The sequence below is a fragment of the Petaurus breviceps genome, unplaced genomic scaffold (genome assembly GCF_028583685.1).
Source record: "Petaurus breviceps papuanus isolate PSGF00001 unplaced genomic scaffold, PetGlider_PUasm1.0 551, whole genome shotgun sequence".
Taxonomy (NCBI): Eukaryota; Metazoa; Chordata; class Mammalia; order Diprotodontia; family Petauridae; genus Petaurus; species Petaurus breviceps.
Genome location: NW_027186372.1, coordinates 23,035,191 through 23,059,640, shown reverse-complemented (window position 1 = coordinate 23,059,640; position 24,450 = coordinate 23,035,191). Strand labels below are relative to the sequence as shown.

General features: G+C 38.4%; 1 protein-coding gene and 1 pseudogene across 1 annotated transcript in view; both read left to right on the top strand.

Annotated features, from left to right (window-relative positions):
* TTC1 (tetratricopeptide repeat domain 1) overlaps nucleotides 1–24,450 on the top strand; it is a 56,093-nt gene that overhangs the window by 24,709 nt on the left and 6,934 nt on the right. The window contains exons 5-7 of the mRNA XM_069102470.1: nucleotides 5,029–5,065; nucleotides 11,066–11,214; nucleotides 22,450–22,504. Of these exons, the coding sequence (XP_068958571.1) occupies nucleotides 5,029–5,065; nucleotides 11,066–11,214; nucleotides 22,450–22,504 (241 nt within the window). The remainder of the gene's footprint in view (nucleotides 1–5,028; nucleotides 5,066–11,065; nucleotides 11,215–22,449; nucleotides 22,505–24,450) is intronic.
* LOC138172709 (pancreatic progenitor cell differentiation and proliferation factor pseudogene) lies at nucleotides 7,741–8,384 on the top strand (annotated as a pseudogene).

The window sequence follows — 24,450 nt, the reverse complement described above, 5'->3', positions numbered from 1 at the left end:
AAAAGGCAATGAAGAGAACAATGCTTTAAAAAGCCGAATTTGCCAGATGGAAAAAGAATCTCAAAAGCTCAATGAGGAGAATCATGGCTTCAGAATTAAATTGGAACGAATGGAAGCTAATGACTTTATGAGAAATCAAGATGCTGTTAAACAGATCCAAACAAATGAAAGAATAGAAGGCAGTGTGAAATATCTCATGGGAAAAACCACTGACCTGGAAAATAGATCCAGGAGAGATAATTTAAAAATTATTGGACTGCCTGAAAGCCATGATCAAAGTAAGAACCTGCAAATCATCCTCCAGGAAGTTCTCAAAGAAAAATGCCCTGATGTTTTAGAACGAGAGGGCAAAATAGAGCTTGAAAGAATCCAGCGATCACCTCCTGAAAAAGATGCCAAAAAGAAAACTCCTAAGAATACTATAGCCAGGTTCTGGAATTCCCAGATTAAGGAGAGAATATTACAGGCAGCCAGGAAAAAACAATTTGAATATTGTGGAAACACAATCAGGATAACCCAGGATCTGGCAGCTTCTACACTGAGGGATCGAAGGGCTTGGAATATGATATTCCAGAGGTCAAAGGAGCTGGGATTAAAACCAAGAGTCACCCACCCAGCAAAACTGAGTATCATGTTTCAGGGGAGAAAATATGGTCATTCAGTGGAATAGAGGACTTTCAAGCATTCTTGCTGAAAAAACCAGAGTTGAACAGAAAATTTTCCATTCAGATACAAGAAGCATGAGAAGGTAAACAGGGAAAAGAAATCATAAGGAATTTATCAAAGTTGAACTATTAACATTCCTACATGGAAAAACAGTAATTGTAACTTATGGAACTTTTCTCAGTAGTTGAAGGGAATATATATATATATGAGGGTGTATGGGCATATGAATACATATGAGAATGTGTGTATATATGTTTACAGGTATACATAGATAGAGGGCACAGGACCAATTAACAGGAAGGGATGATACTTAAAAGGTGAAATTAAGAGCTGAGAGAGGAATATAATGAGAGGAGATGGGGAGAGCCAGAATGGGGTAAACTATCTCATATAGAAGAGGCAAGGGAAAATGGTTACAATGGAGGGGAAGAATAGGAAGGCAAAAGGGAATGGGTCAACCTTATTCCCATTGAATTTGGCTTGAGGAGGAAATGAAATACACACTAAATAGGCTATCTCACCCTCCAGGAGAGTAGGGGGGAAGGGGATGAGAGGGGTGATGATGGAAGGGAGGGCAGGCTGGGGGGGAGGGAAGTTGGAATCACTCACTTTTGAAAAGGGATGGGATCAAAGCAGAGAATAGGACAAGTGGGAGGTGGGATAGGAGGGAGGGAAATATAGTCAGTCTTTTACAATATATCTAGTATTTATTATTGTTTTGCATTAGCCACACATGTACAACCTATACTGAACTGCTTATCTTCCCAGTAAGGGTGGGTGACAAGGGAGGAAGGGGATGAATCTGGAATTCAAAGTTTTAAAATCAAATGTTTAAAATATATATATATATATACACATACATATACTATTATTAATACTATTTTACATGTAATTGGGAAATAAGATATACAGGCACTGGGGCATAGAGATTCACTGGAAAGTTGAAAGGGGTATGGGAGAAAATATGGGAAAGAGCAGATTGGAGGAGGGGATATCCTGTGGGACTGCTATTTTGGGGTGCTGGGTAGGGGAAAAACGGGGAGAAAATGTGTAACTCAAAATCTGGCAGGAATGAATGATGTAAATCAGAAGTTAATAAAGCATTTGAAAAAAAAATAACAACAAATTGTTAAATTAGGACTAATGGAACTCAGATGTTCCGTAGTGTTACTTCTCTTTGAAAATTAGCTTGGCAGTCTTGATTGCCTCTCTTGGGTATGAAAAACAGAAAAATATTTTTTAAAGTTTAAGTCAACTTACTATTACCATTCCTCATTAATATAGGTAATTGAATAATTTCTTAGGGCATTGACAAAACATCCACTGGATTAGGACAAGTGAGTAAAAGAGCCAAGTGATATTTAATTTAGAATAGTAACCACTTCTTATTCAGGCCTAAGGAAGACTTGCATTACAAAAGTTTTAAATTTTAAAATCTTCAACTTAAATTTACTCATTCCTGAGATTGGGCAAGTCACTGCACTTCTCTTTATATGTAAAATATGAATATTGGGTAAACCTAAGCTTCTGTGTGTTAATGTAAAAGGTGCTCTCCAAATGTAAAATTATAGTCAAGGACCATTTGCAAAGTGTTTCCAAATGGCTAAAAAAAAAAACATTTGGAGAGAATAGTTTTATTTACACACTGGTGAGAGAATTTTCTTATACTTTGTATATGAGAAGCAGCACCTATAATAGTTAATAGAAAGCTGGCCAGACCTGGGTTCAAATCCTGCCTCTGACACAAAGTGATTCTGTGATCCCAGATTCCTCACATAACTCTTACTATTCTGGCAGCTCTCAAGCACTGCAAGTTGTAGGGATGGTGCTGACTTTAAACTGGTAGAGAGAATTTCCTTTAACAGGCAAATCATAGGTTCACTTCTTTTCATATTATGCATTATGCTTACTTGTCCAATTTTCCAGTGAACAGATTTTACTGGAGTTAGGAAAAATTGATGAGAAGGACTACAAATCCTAATAGATAAACAAGCCTTTGTAGTATAAAACAGGTTTTGTACATACATGACAGCATGCCAGATTCCAATTACAAGAATCTGAATCAAGATTAAAAGAAATATTCTTGTAATATGGATCAGGCAGCTTAAAGGAAAACCCTATGATGTTGATTGAAGTTAGCACTAAAATTCTCTGGAGGAATTCATTTTCTAATTATGAAATTTATTTTAGGTAGTTGTTAAAGGTAGAAAGGTTAGAAGATCAGAATCTTTGCATTTGAATGTTGTCACAAACTAGAACAGGATGTCTAATCATTGTGAAATGTGATTTTTAAAATATAAATACAGAGATAATACATACATTTGCCTTTGGGGATTTGAAAATTGTGTGTTTGTACAATTACTATAAGATTGCCAGAGTTGATTCTGTCCATATGATAGGAGAATGTATAGGCTTCCTAGGCATTTCCGTTCCACATGAGGAATACTAACAACTAGAACAGAGTTTCTTAAGCCTTTTTGGTGTCATGAACCACTTTGACTGTCTACTTAAGCCTCTGTACCCTTTCTCAGAATAGTTTGTTTTAATTCATAATTAATTGAAATAAACACTAAATTTCAGCTAGAGGTTGGTGAAAATAAAGACATCATTTTTCACCCAAATTCAGGGGCCCTGAAGCCATGGTTGGATCTTAGGATCCAAAGTGAAGACCCTTGGAAAAAGCAAAGAGTACTGATGGCTAAAGAGGCAAGAAAGGCTTCATGGTAGAATAGAAAGATTGCTAGATATGGAACATTGAGCTTGCAGTCATGAAACTTGAGTTCATATCTCAGGTCTGCCTTGTACTACATCGGTAACCTAGGGCCAGTCAGTTAGCGTTTTTGTGCTTTGGTTTGCTTATCTGTAAAATTAAAGGTTTTGATCACGTGACTTCTGAGATCCCTTCAAACTCTGAATCTGTGATCATATGTAGTAGTTACCATAATACTAAAATTTGAAATTAAAGGCAGATTGAAAAGGGAGAGCATATTTAAGGCAAAAAAAAAAAATGCTGAATGCTTCACAAATTTGCCTCTCTTAAGGATGAATTCCCAGTAATTAATTGAAGGCAATACCAGTAATAATTGTAATCATCTCTCTTGTTCAGTAATTATCAAATTCTCCGAAAGAAACACTGATTTGGGCAAGCTCACTTTCACAAGTTTCATGTCAGATAATATTCCCTTCACCAACACACATCATAACATTCTATAGTTTTATCACTTTCTGTGACCAACGAGTTCATCACCTGGCAATCAACTTTCTGTTCAGTGATTCAGAAGCTTAGAAGACACAGATAAGTCCCATTTAATACCTTTCACCTGAGAAAGTGAGCATGCCTTAAGTAAGAACTATAGCCTGCAGGTACCTCTGCATATTTTAATGAGATATTTACTCTACATGATTCTGCAGTTTCAGAAAGACCATGTTTTCCTTTTTCATCCCGTTTATCCTTGCTCTGAAGGAGACTCTGAAAGAAGACAAAGCCCACAAACAACAAGAAATAAGTTAAAGAAATAAAAATAAAGAAAAAAGAATAAAATGTAATATCTGGCCAGATATGTAGGGATAAACTTTTTCACTACACTGTCCTGCCTAACTACAGGCATAGTTGGAGCAGTCAGCATTCTTTATTTAGTTTTTCCTCATCCAGTTTGTGGACTGATCTCTTTTGAATAGTTACAGATCTCATTGAGAAAGTAAACATAGTAAACCTTCTGGGGCTTAATGCATATCTTTTACAGATGGATGGTGAGAGGTTCAAAATTTATTTAAACAGGGAGAACATAGGTTGTATTGCATTCAAGAAAATGCATAATACTTTCAGCTTCCCTGAGTTGTTCCTCAACACATATGAAAAAAAAAGTTTTTAACATCAGTATTCCAGTAGTGCTATATGGTGAATCATGGAAAACCAGTCTTCAGAAATCAAAGTTTTAGGTGACCCAAAAGGTAATGGAGAGAGGCTATCATATTACCCACAATTACTGAAGAAGAGTGATATAAGTGGTAACATAGGAAAAATAAAATTGAGAAAGAAAAAAAGCAAGCCAGGCATATGTCAAAAGTACAGAATAACAGATAATCTAAGTGATACATTGATACTTATGGAACATCTAAAAAAAAGGAGTAAAGCCTCAGTTCGTTGGCTAGATTTCTATCCTTTACAAAGGATATGGACAGGAATTACATAGTATCAAGGTGTTTGTGGGCTGCTCTCTGAACAATAGAGTACTCACATTGAAGAATTCACAGATAAATTGAAATAGAAAAATGATAAAGTAGATTCCCATGTTATTGATTCTTTTGTTGATTAAATCATTAAAATTGGATAAAATATATTAATGGTATATTTCTTTTTAGGACAAAAAAGATGCTGCTATCAATGACTGCAGCAAAGGTATGATGATTTTTGTCTTACTGAGTATGAACATGGGACTATTAGTGCTCAAAGAAGCAAATGTGGGAACTTGTACAAGAACTCTTATCTGTTGGGTGAGAAAGGAAAAGGGACTTTGTAGTATGAAAATGATTGAGAAGAGGCTTTATATTTCAGGTAAAAGTAATGATGTTTAATAGTAATGATTTTATTAAGAGATCTTTCTCCACCTGGTTTTCTTACTGGCATTTCAGATTCAACACATTTCAAAATTAGGCTTGTTAAAGCTGTTTTTCTTCTTACTTCATCATTTCTTTGTGTTCTACCACCATCCACTTGTTCTCCCCCTTTCAAGACCCCAAGATTAATTTCATCTATTCACTCTCACCTCTTAGTTATTCATTCCTCTTGATATGTCACCTCTAAAATGTCTCTTATACCTGTCTTGTAGGATTTGGATCTGAGGGACTTAAAATATCATCTTGTCTAGGAATTCTTGAGCTAAAGTCTGTTAACTTAGTATTTTTCCTCTTTTAAAAAAAATACTGTATTTTACCATGATTGGTTTTCTTTGTAATCATATATATATGAATTAATTTATTTAACAACATTCTTCTGGAAAGGTCCATAGGCTTCATCATCCTGCCATAGGGGTACAACACAACAAAAGATCAAGAGCAGAGATTCTTAGTGCAGTTTCCTCGTTTTACAGATGAGGAAGCTGAGGCACAAGAGGTAAAGTGAATTATTTGCTATCGTAGTTAGGAAATAGCAGTGCTGAGATTTGAACTCAAATTCAATTTGCTTCCCAAAAAGGGCCTTTTTCCCTATGCCTTGTTGCTACTACCCTAATACAGTCCCTAGTCATACCTGCTAGCTGTGGGTATTCTTCAAACCTCTGTCCTGAGCACTCTTTTCTTCTCCCTCTATACTGTCTCAATTGGGAATCTCATTAGTTCCCATAAATTCATTTATCTCAATGCAGATGATTCTCAGATCTCTCTACCCATCCCTAACATCTCTCTTGATCTCTAGTCTTATATAACCAACTTGACTATAGGAAATGTGAAACTGGATGTCCTACAGATAGCTTAAACTTATTATGTCCAAAATTGAACTCAGCCTCTCTCACCCTGAACCCTTTTCTCTGCCAAACTTCCCTATTACTGTCGAAGGGAACCATCATCCACCCAGTTACCCAGGCTAGGAAAGTAGGTATTATTAATCTTCCAACTCATCTTTCACCTCCCGCATTCAATCTCTTGCCAGGTTCTGTTATCCTACCTTTGCAACATCTCTTCTATATACTCCCTTCTCTCTTCTGATGCTGCTACCACCCTGGTGTAGGTCCTCATCGCCTCATTTTTCCACTGTTGCAGTAGCCTACTGATGATCTCCCTGACTCATCTCTGCAGACTCCAGTCCCATCTCAGCTGCCAGAAATTTTCTTAAAGTACAGATTTGACCATGTTTCTTCCACTCTTCAGTAAACTCCAGCCACTCCCTGTAGCCTTCAGGATTAAAAATAAAATTCTGTCTTTAACATTTCAAGCTGTTCATAACATTGCCCCTTCTTATTTTTCTAGTCGTCTTACATGTTATTCCATTCACACATACTTTGTGTACTAGCAACACCTATCTTCTCTGATTCTTCCTTGCACAAAAGACTTCATCTTCCAACTGTGCCTTTTCGGTGGCTGTTTCCTAAGCCTGGAATGCACTTATGTTTTCCTTCAAGACTCCACTCAATCCCACCTTCTGCAGGAAGCCTTTCCTAGTCTTCCCAGTTCCTAATGTTTTCCTTCTATCTTTTATCCACTCATATCTTATTATATGCAAACATAATTGTTCACAGGTTGTCTCTCAGTTTGAATATGAGTTCCTTGCTCAGAGAACCATGTTTTTGCCCCCTTTTGCATACTCAGTGCTTAGTGCTGTACCTTGCTTAAATGCTTGCTGTCTTGTCTAATAGATAAAAGTTTATATTTGATTCTCGTGGTAGTAGTCACTAGAGTTTCTTGACTGCAAGAATGATGTAGTCAGAACTGTACTTAAGGAAAATCACTTAGAAAGCGGAGTGGAGTATGGGGAAGACCTTGAAGAAGGGAGGGTGATTAGGAAGTCTGAACCGACTGTGATTTGGGGGGTGGGGAAGAGTTGTTGGATGCTAGAGATGTAGAAATAGCAGAATTGAGCAACTGATTAGCTAAAGGGGGTAAGGGAGATAGAGGAATAAAGTACACAAACCTGGAAGAATGGTGGTGCCTTCTACAGAAATAGGGAAGTTTAGAAGAGAGGGGTAAGTTAGGGAGGAAAGATCATCTGTTTTGTATCTGTTAAATTTGAGATATCTCCAGGACATCTGGTTTGAAATATCCAGTAGACATTTTGTAATGTAGAATATTGATGCTTAGTGGAAAGACTAGGCTAATTATTTAATTTTGAGAGTTGTCTGCAGAGAGGTAATAATTAAACCCATGAGAGCCAATGATGTCACTAAGACATTGGAAAAAGAGAAGAAGAGGAAGCCTAGTACTGAGTTTGGGAAATAACTACAGGTGAGGGGCTTGATTTAGATAGGAACCATCAAAGGAAACTAAGGAATATTCAGAAAGAGGAACTGCAAGAGAGGAGCATCTCAAAAGCCTAGAAAGGAAATAGCATCCAGAGGAAGGGGGAGTCAACAGGATTAGATCCAACAGATGAACCAAGAAGGAAGGCAAGAGAAAACCCAAAGAACTCTCTCATTTTCGTTGCCGCGGAGTATCCTCCCGTGATCTCCTTTACAAATGGGCTCTGTGGCCTAGCACCCCCTTCCCCCGAGCCAGGTCACCGGTGATTGACCGCCGCAGCCCACTGCCTGACAGGGGCTGCTAGGGAGCCGCCACTAAGGTTTACATCATCATAAGAAGAACAAGCAATATGGCAGCAATCCCGTCCAGCGGTTCACTTGTAGCAACCCATGACTACTACCGAAGGCGTCTGGGTTCCACCTCCAGCAGTAGCTCCTGTGGAAGTGCTGAGTCTCTGGGGAAGTGATCCCCCACCATCCTGGTCTTCCCAAATCAGACCCAAGCCACTGGTGGGCAAGCTTCTTCTTCAGCAAGTCGAGTCATCCGTTCATGACAACTGTATTGGAATCCCCAGAGCACTCAAGAACTTTCCAGGTTGCTCATGGCACGATCACCTGTGACCTGGCTCAGGAGGCCATGAGGAAGCGGCATGTCAGCAAGCCCAGCAAGACCAGCCCTGGGCCTTCTGCATGAGCAGCAGCACCCTCCCTGCTGCTCCCCCGCTTCTGAAGTGTGCTGGGCACCAGAGCCCATTTCCCCCTCCCCTCTCCCACCTATTCCTTTAGAATAGATAGGCTGCGTAAGTGTAGAAGTAGTTGTGGGGTGTGTGTGGTTTTTTTTTTTTTTTTTAAGCAAAACACCAAAAAACAAGTAAAAGAAACCACACTGCTATTGTTTTTTTTACTATCTGAATCACCTATGTGCTTTTCAGCAGCCTCAGTAACCTGTTTACTTTGTACTCAACTGAAACTAATAAACTTTGAGCAGCCTTAAAAAAAAAAAAAAGGGAGGCAGGAGAAATAAAATAAGATTTGACAAGAAAATCATTTTATTTAAATGCTGAGATGAGAAACCAGATTTCAAAGGGTAGAGTGGAGGCAGCAAGCACAGAATACATTTTCTAGAATTTTGAAGAAAAAGAAGAAATACAGCAGAGCTTGAGTTATAACTTGAGCACTTAGTGAAGTTTTTAAAGGAGAGGGGAAACTTCAGCATGTTTGAATGTAGTAGAAAACAAACCAATAAATATAGAATAGTTGAAGATTAGACGGGAGGGATGATTGAGATTATCATCTATTGGATAAAATAAGTGATACCAAGAAGTATATATATAATTTAAGAAGGAAGAGAGCACTAGGAAAGGTTCAGTTAAGGAACATATTCTTAAAGAAAGATAAGTATTCTCAGAAGAAGAAGAGAGGAGGGAGAGTATTCCAGGCATGGGAGACAGTCTATCCAAAGGTACAGAGCTGGGATGTGATATTGAATTCAGGGAACAATTGATAGGCTAGATTAGCTGAACTAATGTGAAATAAGTTTGGAAAGGTAAATTGGAAGCAGATTGTGATAGTTTCAAGTATGAAATAAGAGTAAAATGTTTGTATTTTCTCCTAAAAGCATAGGGAGCCACTAAGACTTTTAAGTAGGAGAGTGACATGTTGTGTCACTGAGAATTCAAAACTGTTCTAGCTCTGTACATTATCATACTTAAACCTGCAATATACAGTTTCTTCAGTTATTTTCCTTTGTTGAAGGAAAATCAACTGAAGGACATCTATGTTTGTGGGGGATTTTTTCTGGTTTGTTTTTGTTTTTCATTGGGATGTTTGATATTTTCTCACAGTACAGTAGCTTTTTCCCCTGTATCCAATTTCCATCATTTCATTTATTTATTTATTGCCTTTTGGAGGGCAATTGGGGTTAATTAATTTGCCCAAGGTTAAACGGCTAGTGTTTTTGTGTGGGTGTTAAGTGTCTGAGGCCGGAACCGAACTTGGGTCCTCCTGACTCTGGGGCTGGTGCTTTATTCACTGCGCCACCTAATCGCCCCAGTTTCCATCATTTTAAAACTATATTCCTGGTTCACCTCTTGCATACTGTCATTCAGTCCGTGTCATCAGATGTTTTCATTCTCTTTTGAACTTTTTTCAAACACCATCTCACCCTCTAACCTTCATGCTCAAAACTCCAGACATCAAGTCACAAAGGTTTGTTTGTTTGTTTGTTTTGCTTTTTGGAGGGCAATTGGGGTTAAGTGACTTGCCCAAGGTCACACGGCTAGTTTTTGTGTTAAGTGTCTGAGGCCGCATTTGAACTCAGGTCCTCCTGACTCCAGGGCCTGTGCTCTATTCACTGCACCACCTAGCCACCCCCACAAAGGTTTTTTTTTTTTAAATTTCACTTGATAGCCCTGGCAGCTATCTTTTTCAACAAATTTAGTGACTGAAGTCATGCCTCACTTTTCTCAAATCTGCTGTGATGCTAATGGGTTGAGAATGTTTCCTCATTATTCTTGTCCTATACATCTTGGATTTAGCCATTTTCCTTATTTAGTGTATTGTCATATCTCCTTCCCTGCTCCTTGCACTCAATTACCTTCCTTCATATCTTCATTATGTTTATAAGTTTGCAGCCACATCCTAGACTCTTAAGTGTCTGACATCAGCAAATTAACTTCTACTTACTAGTGCCTTACTTAGGCCAAAACTTATTTTTTATATACTTTTTTTGTGGAAAAAGAAAAAAATTTCAATGTATTGAGGATTTTTCATATTGTATCTCTTGTATGAGAATTGTAGTTTCTGAATAGTTTAAATGCGATAGCAGCCTGCTTTTTCTCTGCTTCTTCCTTTGTAACCGAAAAGGCAGAGAAATGCCTCGAGAGCTTATGGTCAGGAGGGCAAGGAAGGGAACAGTTGACCTTCAGTTCCAGCTGTAGCACCGAGTATTGTCATCCCTGCCAAGGAATCAAGAGGAAAGAAAGGAATCGAAACAGGAGCACGTCCCTAGTTCTTTCTAGAGCAGCTCTTTAAGCCCATATGCTCAAAAGAGATCTCCTGCTTTGTATCCATAAACACCTCCAATGAGACATAAGTAAGATTAAAAGCTCTAAAATAGCCCTTCATTTAAAATGACCAGTGTCATATAGTGTATTCTTCATAAAGCAAGTCAGCATTTCACTTGAGCTTCACAATAAAACTCCTTGAAGTAAGTAGTATTGTTCCCATTTTGCAGATGAAGAAGGTGAAATTCAGAGAAATAAATGACTTGGCCTAGTTCATCTAGCTAGTAAGAAGATTGATGTGGAAAAGGGATATATAGTCCATGACAAGAAAAATTCCATTTTGTACCATTGGGTGGCAGCATCAAAGAAGAAATTGAAATCTAACCCACAGCAGATGTACCTACTTAATCCTAATAATAATAACTGCTTCCATTTTTTCTCTAGCAATTGAATTAAATCCCAGTTATATCAGGGCAATATTGAGGAGAGCAGAACTGTATGAGAAAACCGACAAGCTAGATGAAGCCCTAGAAGATTACAAATCTGTTCTAGAAAAAGATCCATCAATATACCAAGCAGGAGAAGCTTGTATGGTAAGTACTCTTTAGATTTATAGAACTTTTTGTTTTGTTTTGTTTTGTTTCTACTCCCTTTGTTATTACACAAATGAGTCACAACCCTTTGGGCCCTAATGGTCATGCTAGTAGCCTAATTTTGATTGAGACAGCTAGGTGGCGCAAGTGGATAGAGTGCTGGACCTGAAATAAGGAATCTTTGTGAGTTCAAATCCTGCCTCAGACACTTACTTAGTTGTGTGGCCCTGGGCAAGTCATTTAACCCTGTTTGCCTCAGTTCCTCATCAGCTAGAGCAGGAAGTGCCAAACCACTCCAGTATCTTTGCCAAGAAAATCCCAAATGGGATCACAAAGAGTCATACATGATTGAACAACAACGATTTTGATTGACACCCATTGAAATCCAAGAGAGGCCTGCTTATAACATGAATGTATACCCACTCTAACTGTATCCCTAAAAGTAGTTTCCAAATCTACACTATTCTTAGAATAACTTAGGTCTAATGTTCCAAAGTCCTACAGGGTAAGGGTAACCTTATTTTGCTTCAAGGTATTAAGAGACTTTTAAAAAATTCTATTAATGACTATTGACTGCCTAACACACACCTAGCACTCTAGTCATCAAACCTCAGTATCTTTAACTCCCTCATACCCCATATGCAGTCAGTTACCAAATTGATTTTTCCTTCAAAATGCCCTCCAGGTTCACCTAGCTTTTTAATTTACCATTAGCACTACAGTAGTCCAGGCCCTTGGCATTTAGTCCCTGGATTATTTTGATCTCTTGCATGGTCTCTTTGCCTCCACAGTCTTTTGACTTTTATTTGCGCTTCCAGTTGAACAACTTGGATTTCAGCCTCTATTAATTTATTGGCAATTAAACTCCATAAACAGTTCCAAACTAGATAGCAAATAAAACCTTATCCTCTACCAACCTTACCATTGTTCCCTTCTTCCTCCTCAAGTTGTGAATACTAGCTAGATTATCTTAAATTTGACCTAACATAAAATTTTGTAATAATGGCTGGTTATGAATGCATGCATTGTAATGTTTCACACTGCAGAGATCTATAGTGTGTAGTCAGATGTTAAGTTGTAGAAAATATTTTCTAATTAATAGTCTTTGAAAACACATGTGGGTAAGCTATTTGGTAGCTACTTCATAAACAAAGTTTCCCAGTTGACTTTAATTTTGATTTTTATCTTGTTTGTATTGATATATTGCTTTTATATCAACTTTTTCTCTTCATCTTTCTCCCCTCCTGTACTCAATGACCCATCTCTCATAACAAAGACTTGAGAAGAAAGGGGGAAAAAGGCAATTCAACAAAACCCACCAATATATCAACCGTATCCCACAATATTACACATTCATAGTGACCTGCCTATGCAAAGTGCATAGGGTAGTTCATTTCCTTTTCTCTTTGATTTTTTACTATATATTCTGGGGGAAAGTAGTAAAGAAAGCCAACGACTGAGAAGATGAAGCTCAGAAATTCTGTTCTGTTTATTTATATTATGAGTTCGATATTCTTTAGAAAGGTGAAGCAATTTCCTAAAACTATGTAAATTATTGGTGCCTATCCTTTCTAACATGTGTGCTTAGAAAATGTCTTTTTTTTTGCTTTGACAGCTTAAATTTGCTACTGACATACATTAGCCTGTTATCTTGCTTAAATGAAAAGCCCGCTTGCTATAAATGGAATCCTCTTCTTATCTAATTGCCTTTTCAGTGTTAGGGGAAATTAGATTTTCACTACTTCAGTCTAATACTCCAAAATATAGAAGAGCTGTCTTTCAGTCAACAAACGTTTATTGTGTGCCAGGCATTGTGCTAAGTCCTGAGAATACAACGAAAGGTAAAAAACCCAGTCCCTGCCCTCAAGGAACTCATATTAAAGCAGGGAGACAGCATACAGACAATTCTCAAAACCTGTTTCAACTTCCATTCTTGTTACACCTAATTCCCTCCTACCTAACTTTAGGATCCGACAACACTTGGCATTCCTTGCAAAGAGCACTTCACCTCCCAGCTGTATGTACAAGATATAAATAGAGTAGATGGAAGTGAACTGGGGTACCAGGGGAAATTATAGTCTCAACAGTAATGGGGAGTTTGGTAGAGGAGAGGATTTAGGGAAGAAGATAATGAGTTCAGCTTTGGACATGGCGAGTTTGAGATGCCTTCAGTTTGAGATTGACAAGGATTAAGCACCTTCTATGTGCTGGGCAGTATGATAATCGCTGGAGATTATAAAGAAAGGCGTAAACAACCCCCTCCTCTCAGGGAGCTCACAGTCTCATGGAGGAGACAACTGTATACAGATAACAGATGTACAGGATAAATTGGAGCAGACCAGCAGAGAACAACACAATCGTTAAGGGGGATCGGGAAAAGCTCTCACAAAAAGTGAGATTTGAGCTGACTTGAAGGAAGCCAGGAAGTGGAAATGAAAAGGGAGAGAATTACTGGCATGGAGGACAGCCAAGGACAAGGAGCAGAGTCAGGAGGTGGTGTCGTTTGCAAGGAGTGCAGGTGTTGCAGGATCCTAGAGTTATGCATAATGGAGTCAGGTGTAACAAGAATGGAAAGTTAAAATAGAGTTTGAGTTTATTCTGGAGATAATAGGAAGCCACTGGATTTGATTGGCTGGGGGTGACATAGTCAGACCTGCACTTTAGGAAGAGTGGGAGAAGGACTTGAGATAGGGTACTATTACAATATTCAAAACATGATGAGGGCCTGCACCCAGGGTGGTGATGCAACTGGTTGGATAGAGGGAGTTTCAATAAGGAAGAGAGAATAACTAGGTTTTGTGATTGAGTTCCCTCAACAGGAATAGGGAAGTTTGACAAAAAGTAGAGTTGGGTAGAGGGAGGGGAAAGAAGGGAATTTAGTCAGTTCAGTGTTTATATGTGAAAAAGGTACCTCTGGGACATACAGTTCAAAATGTCCAAAAGGCATTTGGTGATTTAAGACCAAAGGTCAAGAGAGAAACTAAGGATATATCTTTAGATCTGGGAATCATCTGCATAGAGATGTTTGAACCCATGTGAACTGATGAGGTCACTGAGAGAGTGTAGAAAGGAAAAAGAGAAGATAACCCAGGCCAGAATCCGATAATGGGCATGGCCTGGATGAAGAACTATCAAAGCAAACTGAGGAGTAGTCAGATAGGTAGGAGACCTGTGAGAGAGTGATATCACAAAAACCTGAAGAGAGAATGTCCAGAAGTAGGTAATCAGCCGTGTCAGATGTTGCAGAAAGGACAAGAAGGTTAAAGATTGAGTACAGGGCGTTGGGTTTGACAGTTAAGAGATCGTTGGGAGAGAATGGTTTTAGTCAGATGATGATATCAGAAGCCAGAGTGTAGAGAGTTTAGAAGAGAGTGAGAAGAAAGGAAAAGGAGGCCTTAAGTGTAGATGGCTTTCTCAGGAATTTAGCTGAGAAAGAGATGAAAGATTGGATAATGCCTGCCAGGGATGACAGAATAAAGTGTAGATGTTTTTAAGGATGGGAGAGACATAGATATGTTTGTAGGCAGCAAAGGAGCAGCCAGTAGTAGATAAAGACTAGGAAAGAGAGAGGGATGTAGCGTGATAGAAGGGGCATTCTGCTGGAGAAGAGGGTCAAGGATGCATCTGTAGGGATGTGCCTTGGGAAGGAGATGGGCTGCCTATTCCTGAGAGTCTAGTAAAGGAGAAGATAAATGGGGAAAAGCATCTGAGTGATGTGAGATGAAAGAACTCTTGGCCACCCCATGACCCTAGTCTTTTAGTAAAGTAAGGCAAGGTCCTTAGCTGAGAGAATGAGAGGGGCATGCCATGGGAGGCTGAAAAGCAAAAAAGTTTTGAACAGCCTCTGATCAGTTAGGGGAGTATAAAAGGGTCGTTGGCACGTTGAGGGCCCAGTTAAGATTAGAGAACATAAATTTGTGGTGGACCCAGTCCTGACTATTTTGTTACTTTCTCCAGCTCTATTCAGCAGTACATGCGTAGTAGCTCAGGGTGATAGTGGTGGGAGTCATCCAAAATTGGGCTTTGGAAAAGCATGATTAGCAGTAGAATAAGAGTGTAAGGGATTTAAGTGTACAGAATAGCATAAAGTTGAACTAATTTCTCCAAGGGGGTAAAATAAAAGCAAGAAGAATGTAATTAATATAGGGTGATGCCCTAGGAAAGATCTTAGATGTGGAGGCTATGGTGAGGACAAAGAACCAAGTTAGGAGGCTTAAAGCAGAGGGAAAGATGGGGTAATAGGAGATTGTCATGAGATAAGGGAATTTCAGACTTCATAAACATGAAAGTAGAATTCTTGTGGGTGATGGCAAGTTCAAAGGTATGTCCATCTTTGTGTGTTGTACCTGAGGTAGAATGGAGGAACAGGTATGCAAATTGAGTAGATTGAAAAATGAAAAGTTAGGGTAAGTGAGGTATATCAATACAGGTATGTTGAAGTCTCCTATGAGAGCAGGTGATGGAAATAGGGAAGACTGTGAGCAAGGCAGTGAATTCCTTGAGGAAGGAAAGAGAATATCCTATGGGATCAATAGAAAACCGCTACCAGGTTTTAGATTGGGTGATAACTTTGATGTGAAAATCTCAAAGTAGGAAAGATTGCTGAGTGGTAGTAGTAGGGGAGTCTAGAAGAGGCAATAGGGAGCAAAAAGTATTCCAACTCGCCCTCCATAACCAGTGAAATGAGGGATTTGTGTGCAAGACTAGAAAGAGTGACTAAGGATGCAATGTCATCAGGAGGGAGCCAAGGCTCGGTGAAAGTCCGGAAACAGAAGGAATGGTAAAGGAAAGAGTTTAGGATGAAAACAGGTTTGGTAATTATGGAACAGGCATTTCAGAGAACACAGCGGAAGGAGTAGGTAGATCTCAAGTAGGACATTTAGTGGAAAAGGTTGAGAAGAATGGGGGGAGCAGACCGTTGAGGGATGGTGAATATGAATTGTACTTCAGAATCACTGAGGGAGCAATATGATGGGTTATGCTAACCCCTTATGAACAAATCCAGGTATCGATAGCTGGAGGGAGGTTCGTGGAGGGTGATTAGACTTTCAAGTTCCAACCTCATAGAAGGTTGTAGTGTTGTATCCTGTTAGACTAGGAGTCACTACAGACAGGTAGGTGTAGGCAAAGGTATGACCCGAAGGATTCAAGTCAGGAGGTAAGAACTGGCAATTCAAGGCGGGTCATGTTAGAGAATGGTCTGACCAGAGGACTGGATCCTGACTAACACAGGGCTCTCCAGGATGGACCTGGCAGGGAAACAAAGGCCAGGAGGTGAGTGGCCTTTACCTGGGGCTAACGCAGGGCTCCCTGGGAAGTGTCTGGAGCATCATGTCCTACAACTGATGTTAGATGTAGCTTTCAGATTTCTGATTCCAAGTCTAATTTTATATGGCTCTCTTATAGAAAATCATATTCAGGATTTTCATTCTTAAAGGAAAATTAGGTTAGTATGGGTTACCACAATAAGACCCTTTTGAGGGATGAGAATCCAAAATACACTCTTACTAGTGCGATTCAGATGTGCACATCCATGTGTGCTGAATAAAGGGTCATAGACCAATAAAGCTTTTAGACACTTGCAGTAGCTAGGTAGTGATGTGGCCACCATTAGAGTTTAAATGTTCTCTGTTGAGCAGAAAGTCTTAAGAGAACGTCTGTATTTCAGTAAAGACTAACAAGCACAAAACTTGCCTGGAATATCGTCATCGTCATCAATCTGGGTCGAATTGCCAGCCAAGCTCCAAAGAGCAGCTAATGTACTCTTGCTCCCCCACCCGCCTGCTCCCAATCTTGTTTTTTGCTTTTGATTTGTAAACATCCAGCCCTATGTGCATCATTAATTCCCATCTGTGATACCTTATTATGCTTCATGCTGCTCCTCTCAGATGGTGCCAGGGTAAAATAAAAACACCAGCCTAGTCACTGTCATTGTCCCGTATGCACAGTTTTGCAGAGTGTGGTAAATACCAATTGTGTCCTTAAATCTTTGGATATCCAACAACTTATTTAAAAGTGAATGAAAGGAATTAGCAGCCAGAGCAAAGATAAATGTTACAAGACCCATGAAGAAGGAAGTTAAATGAGACAGGAAAATGCAATGAGGCATCTTCTTGGTCCCTTTAAGAAAGATCCATGTATATGGTCAGTCAGTCAGTTTTTTTATCGGCTTTTTTGCAGGATAGTATATATTTACATAGCATTAGTCAAATCAAGCTAGGTGATTTTTCTCTGTAGTTGAATTTTTTTCTTTCATTATAAACAGATGATATATGCTTCTGAATACATAAAAAGATAGATTGGATAACCATTCCACACTAAGTACCATTGTAGTCATATGTAGAAACTCCCCAGCTTCTCCAAAAAAATTAAATTCTCAGCTCTTCAGTGACCACATACGCCAAGTTTTAACACCCCAAAACTAGTACTTATGGTAGAAAAAAACCCTGAATTTATGGTGCTACTAATGACTAAATACTAAAAAGAAATAAAAACTAGACTCAAAGTTAACTGAAAGCTTAATTCTAGACCCACCTAGTACAATCTTCAAAAGATAGTCTCAGGGGCGGCCAGGTAGCACAGCAAGTAAGAGCACCGGCACCAGTGTCGGGATGACCTGGGGATCAAATCTGGGCTCAGATACTTAGCACCACACCCAGAAATAACTGGCTGTGTAACCTTGAGCAAGTTACTTAACCCTGATTGCTCATAAAAAAAAAAAGGTAGTCTCACATGACAACATAAAAATATGCTAATTTTTTAAGATGCCAAGCAAGAAATTTGTTCTTATATTAATAAAAGTTATGTGTGAGCCATAGTTATATCTTACCTCCTAAGATTAACTAATTTTTCCCCATATTTTGAAAGTTTGAGTTTGGTTTGTTTTAATCAAGATAGGTATACTATTTAAGCAGGTTTTGAGAGGCATACGACATAGTGAATGGAAGACCAGCCTCGAAATCAGGAAGACCAGGGTTCAAGTCCTGTTTCTGACACATACTGATTGTGTGACCCTGGATACTTAACTTCTTTTTGCTTTTTGGAGGGGGGTAGGTAGGGCAATTGGGGTTAGGTGACTTGCCCAAGGTCACACAGCTAATTTTGTGTTAAGTGTCTGAGGCCATAATTGAACTCAGGTCCTCCTGACTCCAGGGCTGGTGCTCTATTCATTGCCCCACCTTGCCGCCCCCAGGGTACTTAACTTCTTAATGCTCTAGATCAAAGGTGTCAAACACATGGCCCATAGCACTCAAACCAGTGTGTCCCCAAACCAGTCTAAAATATAATTGGAAAATACTTAACCAAGTAAATAAAAATTCAGTAAAAATACAGATATTACATTTTGAAATTAAGTTCATATGTGCCCCACAGAGATCCATATGTATGGATTAGTAGCCCCCATTATATGAATTAAATGTTTGTATAAAATGCCAGTTCAGCTTTTAGGTAGCTCCAATTGTTAGGAAGTCATTCTTGATAGCAAGTCTAAAATTGCCATGTTTTGCATTCTCCACCCCATTGCTCCTACTTCTACATACTGGAACCAAACAGAACAAATCCTCTTAGTGGAAGTATGACAGCGCTTCACATACTGAAGAAAGCCATCATTTCCCTGCAAAGTCTTCTCCAGGCTAAGCATCCCTAATTACTTAAACCAGTCTTAATATAGTTTGTTCCTTCTTCCCCATCCTCATTACACTCCTCTCGATAAGAATAACTTGATATCTTTCCTAAACTATGGCTCCAAGAACTGAACACGAGATTTCAGATACAAAGTACTGGACTCAGTAGGGTAGAATACAATAGGACTCCCATGTCCTTATTCCTGGAAGCTGTGCTTCTCTTAATACAGTCTAAGATAGCATTTACTTTGTTGGCAACCACAATGCTGATTCATACTGTGAGTCATAGTGAACTTCCTGTCCACTAAAACCCCCAAATATTTTTCAGATAAATTGCTATCTAACCTTACTTGTTTCATTTTTAATTGTGAAGTCTATTTTTTGAACCTAAGTTTAATACATTATGCTTATCCCTGTTGTAGGGTAAAGGAATATAATTATGCTGTCCTTCATTTTATTATATATAGTATAATTCATTTTGTTATTTAATTATCCTTCCCAGCTTTTCATCATATTTGATCAGCATGCTATCCATGTCTTTTTCCAAGTTATATATAAAAATGTTAGATATCACAAGGCTAAGGACCGGTCCCTGGAGCACTAAGCTATAAACCTCTTGCCAAGGTGACATGTAAACATTAATGGCTATTCTCAAGTCATATCATTCAGCCAATTCTGAATTCATGTAAATATACTATTTTATATAACCCCCATCTTTAAATCTTTTACACAAAAGTAGTATGAGATATTTTTACTGGATGCTATCTCTTAAATAAGGGAATAAATATTTTTCAGTTGCCTACTATGTGTCAGGCACTCTGCTAAGCACTTTATAAATATTATTTCAGTTCCTTTATCTCCCCACCATGACAGGGCATATAAAGAAATAGAGGGCCAGCTGGGTGGCACAGTGAATAGAGCACCGACCCTGAAGTCAGGAGGACCTGAGTTCAAATCCAGCCTCAGACACCTGACACACTTACTAGCTGTGTGACCTTGGGCAAGTCACTTAACCCCAATTACCTTCCCTTCCCCCCTCCAAAAAAAACCATAGAAATGGAACTTAAGAGAAAGTTGAGAATAGTGACTGGACCAGACTCAGCTTATACAGAGACAAATATATCCTGAAGACAGCACAATCTTGAAAGTATTGAGAGATTATTTTATACAATATCTCTAAGGAAGAAAAAGAAGCTTTAAAAATTTTTTTTCAAATCATGAGCAGTATTACTACAAAAAAAGTCATTTAACTGACAGGGCATCAATAACTACTTGCACATATGCCTACTTTCTCATCCTTGTAAAAGGGAAATGATCAGCACATGTATTGAAAGTGTATTTGATGAAAATAGGAGAACTGATCAGGCTCTTTTATTATAGCAATATCACACGTCATTACAGTTACACACTTGACTGAAAGTTCACAGTGTGTTTGTTATTTATTATAAAAAATATTTGACCCAGTAGAATAAAGTACGTACTTAAAGCTATCCTCTGACATGGAAAAGATAGAGTTGTGGGCTTTTCACAAGGTTCATGCCAGTGTTTGTGAGAAAAAAATTAATGCAAAAGTTTGTGTCTTACCTTGATGGTGATAACTGTGATTCATTTGTCAAAGGCAAAAATGATTCCTCAAAAAATCTTGTTCCTTTAGTCCAAAATTTAAAACCAAAATGTGCCCATTTCTGTCCCTCCTCATTGAGGTTCCAGATGGTAGAACAATATTATGCCTACTCAAAGCCTAATTTCTTAAAGATTCTTTTAGGAAAAAAATAAGCTGTAGTCTACAACTAATGTAACTGGCAGTTATAAAAGAGAATCATTTATGTGTGAAGAACACTATTTGTTGAAGGGAAAAAAAAAAACAGGTGATCTCTCCAAGGAAAAAGAAATAATTTAGCCCTCTAGTGTTATCAATTGTGCTGTAACTGTTTTACTTTTCCCACTCTAAAGTGTTTTTATTTCCAAGTTAAATGAGAAGAGTATTTCCTGCATTGTCACCCAGAAGCAGCTCATTTGCTCTAGTTCTGTGAAAAGTAATCACAACTTTTTTTTTCTCTAATGGTTTGGTGTATCTAGCAACTCAGGTACTATATGCACTTCCAGCATTGGTGCCTGTATGGGAAAGACTCAACAATTTATATTTATCTGTGTACACATTGTAGTATCTCAAGAGAATATGAGCTCCTTGAAAATAGGAATTGTTTCATTATTTTTGTATCCCCATTGCCTAGTATAATTCCTGGAATATAGGTGCATAGTAAATCCATATAGTCTGAGTTGATTGAATTATTAAAACCTTCCTTGTACTTCCATGTATGCCTTTTCTCCCCCAGAGCAGTGAATTGCTCTAGGGGGGAAAAAAAGTCATTTTATATAATATTCTTATGTCATTTTTCTGGTATTTGGGTTTATATTGTATTCTAATCCCCACAGATTTATTTGGCCTTATTAGGTGGTGTTTTTACTTTTTAAAACTGTAGCACAATCTAGTCTGTGTTGATTTAATTTGATTTCATAAAAGAAAGGAGCATAGATAGTATTTCAGGTTTTTAGAGTTTTGTTACACTTAAAAGACATGATTTCATTGATTTCCCCAACATGAATTGTAACCCCTCTGAACTTTATCAGAAGGTCTTTGTTTATTGCTATGACCAAAACATTCCTCATCCTTGGGAAACTCTAAAGAAGAGCCTCCAGACTTTGATTGCCCTTACTGGGCCCTCAAGAACTCAGAGTCTCCTCAGTACAATGAGGCATTAAGATGGGACTTTGAAAAGAGCCATCTTTCATGGTGTACAATAAAAAGAATTGGCCTTATAGTGAGGAAGACCTGGGTTTGAGTTTTCCCTATGACAGATTCTGGCTGTGGCTGTTACACTGGGCCAGTCAGCACCACCAAAGCTCTAAACACTGCTAGTCACAGAATCGCCGTTACATATATAGTAGAGAGATTTCCTTACTGTGAGTATATGGACTGCATAGCAGTAAATCGCAGGTCTGATCCAAAAAAAAAAAATAGGACTTCAGGAAGGAGATTTTCAAACAAGAACATTTTGGCCTTTTGATTTCTCTCAGAGCTTTGTTATATCTCAGCAGGTATCCCTTAGTAGTACAAGGCTTCTAGAAGGTGAGCACCTTCTTTTTACAACCTATTTCTCCGACCTTTTCTGCTTCCTCCCACACTGCCAACCAAGCAAGACATAAAGTTACATTCACTTTGAAAACATAAAAACTATTACTCTTTCTCACTGTGGAAATACCAGTTGGGTAGACAGTGAAAAGAACAAAATTATTTATTATTTTATAATTAGGTGTGTTTTATATATAGTTAGAGCTATGTGGATTTCCATTTTAGGACATGTTTACTATAGTAATTCTTATTTGCTCTATCAAATTCTTTTTGTGGGTTGCCTTATTTATGGGAAATACCTAGCATATTTGTAGATTTTCAACAGTAGTTTTGAAACCTGAAAATCAAGCCATATATACCTTTCATGAAGCTAACATGGTCTTTTTTGACCCCATATCATTGTTTGCAAAGTAGCCTAACCAAAAACTTTTATCTATAAAAAAGGTATCTTTATTGTCCCTCTTTCCTCTTCTCCCTCAGAGATTACCTAAGCAAATTGAAGAACGGAATGAAAAACTAAAGGCAGAGATGTTAGGTAAGTGCATTCTTTCTCTCTGAGGGAGTTATTATTCTGAGAAAATAGCTACTTATGATAAATTCAGTATAGTACTTTAATAGAAAGGTAGCTTGGAGGCCTTTACCCTTTCTTATTATGACTTTGGAGAGATTTTCTGGTGGGTCACACACAGTAGTATTGAATGAAGTTCTATCTTGTTTTGAAAAATCCTGTAGACTAGGTATGAGAACTGATGTGACTTACTGCTCTAGCCTAGACTTTCTGCTCAGGGAATGAGTTCCATTTGGGCAGTCAGAGTCTACTTGGCAGAGTATTCTCTGTCTCTGGGCACTTTTTTTTTTTTTCAGGTAGACCAAATACAGAAAGACCTTTTAATTAGCTGCAAACAAAACTTGACCCATTGAGGTTCCTATGTGAAATAAAAAAAAAAAAATCCGTCTGTCCTAGCTGACAGAAACCCTAAAAGGAAAATATTCTTTTCCTCTCTTAGAAACTCACTGCTAGAACTTTGTAATTTGGGTGATTAGCAATTAATTTTACAGGTATCTGTCAGCTATCTCCACTGGCTCTGTTTCAAGCTAAATTCCTTTGGTTGCTTTCATATGGTACTTTACTCTCAGAAGACTTAAGGGCTAGTAATAGGATTTAGTGGTTGTTGTCAAATGTCAGCTGTTTTTCAGTAACTATTTAATTTTTAAATGACTATAGAAATAACTACAATATAGCTTTTAAATGTGACCCTACTATAGACTGCAAAGGGAAGAAAAGACATTTTCCACATTGTCTCTTAGTCCAACAAGTGATCCTTGAAGTACTTTTTCTCTGTTTTGCAGTTGATGTGCTTTGAGATCCTTTGCAAGAAAAAGGTCGATCGTGGCCCGATAGTATTATTTCCTTAAGTACAGTTCCTTGGTCAGCTTTTTGAAGTCTGCTATACATTTCTTTAGTATTGGTGCCCAAGGGAGTGACAGCTATGGCTGGAGAACTGGCTATAATTATGCAGAGAATAACCTGCAAAAGTTGCTGCTATTCGTTATTGGAAAATATGAAGTTGTATAGTTATATTTCCCTTCTATTAGAAGCAGAGGCCATGTACTGCACCCTTCCCTCATGGGAAGAAAGTCCTCATGGAAACTGTTATTTTTTTCTTTTTGGAGGGCAATTGGGTTATGTGACTTGCCCAAGGTCACACAGCTAGTTTTTGTGTTAAATGTCTGAAGCCAGCTTTGAACTCAGGTACTCCTGACTCCAGGGCCGGTGCTCTATTCACTGCGCCACCCAGCTGCCCCTACCTCATGGAAATTGTTAATGCACTTTACAGTATCTATCATTTATTAATACAGTCCACTGGGGCTCAGGAAGATTCCCCGGGATGACAGTTAATTCCATGCTAATCAGAACAGATGATTGTGATAGCTCCCAATTTGGGAAGAGGGACAGGCAACAGGTATTCTTTTTTGCTTAGGTTCTATTTTGATTATTAGTTTTATGGATATGAGCTAAGCAGAAAATGTCTAAAAAATAAAAAGAGTTCTTTGTGGCCTTCTCCCCACTCCTTGGCAACATTGGTATTTCTTTCTTAAAGGCTAATAGTTCGGGCCAGCTTAGGTGGCAGAGTAGAGCAGCAGCCCTGGAGTCAGGAAGGCCTGTGTTCAAATCTAGTCTCAAATGTACCACTTACTGAATGTGTGACCTTGGGCAAGGCACTTAACCCTAATTGCCCTGCCTTCCCCCACCCAAAAGAAAGACTTAATAGTCCCCTGTGTCTAGATCTTAGGTGCTAACCTGAAACGACACCTATCTTGGGGTGATGAGTAAGAGGCCATTGTACAAGCAGTCCAGGCGAGGAGCAGGAGGGTGGAATTGAACGTAGCAGCAGTAGCTTGGGCTGGAAGTACCGTGTTTCCCCGATAATAAGACACTGTCTTATTATTATTATTATTATTTTTTTTTTTTTTTTTTTT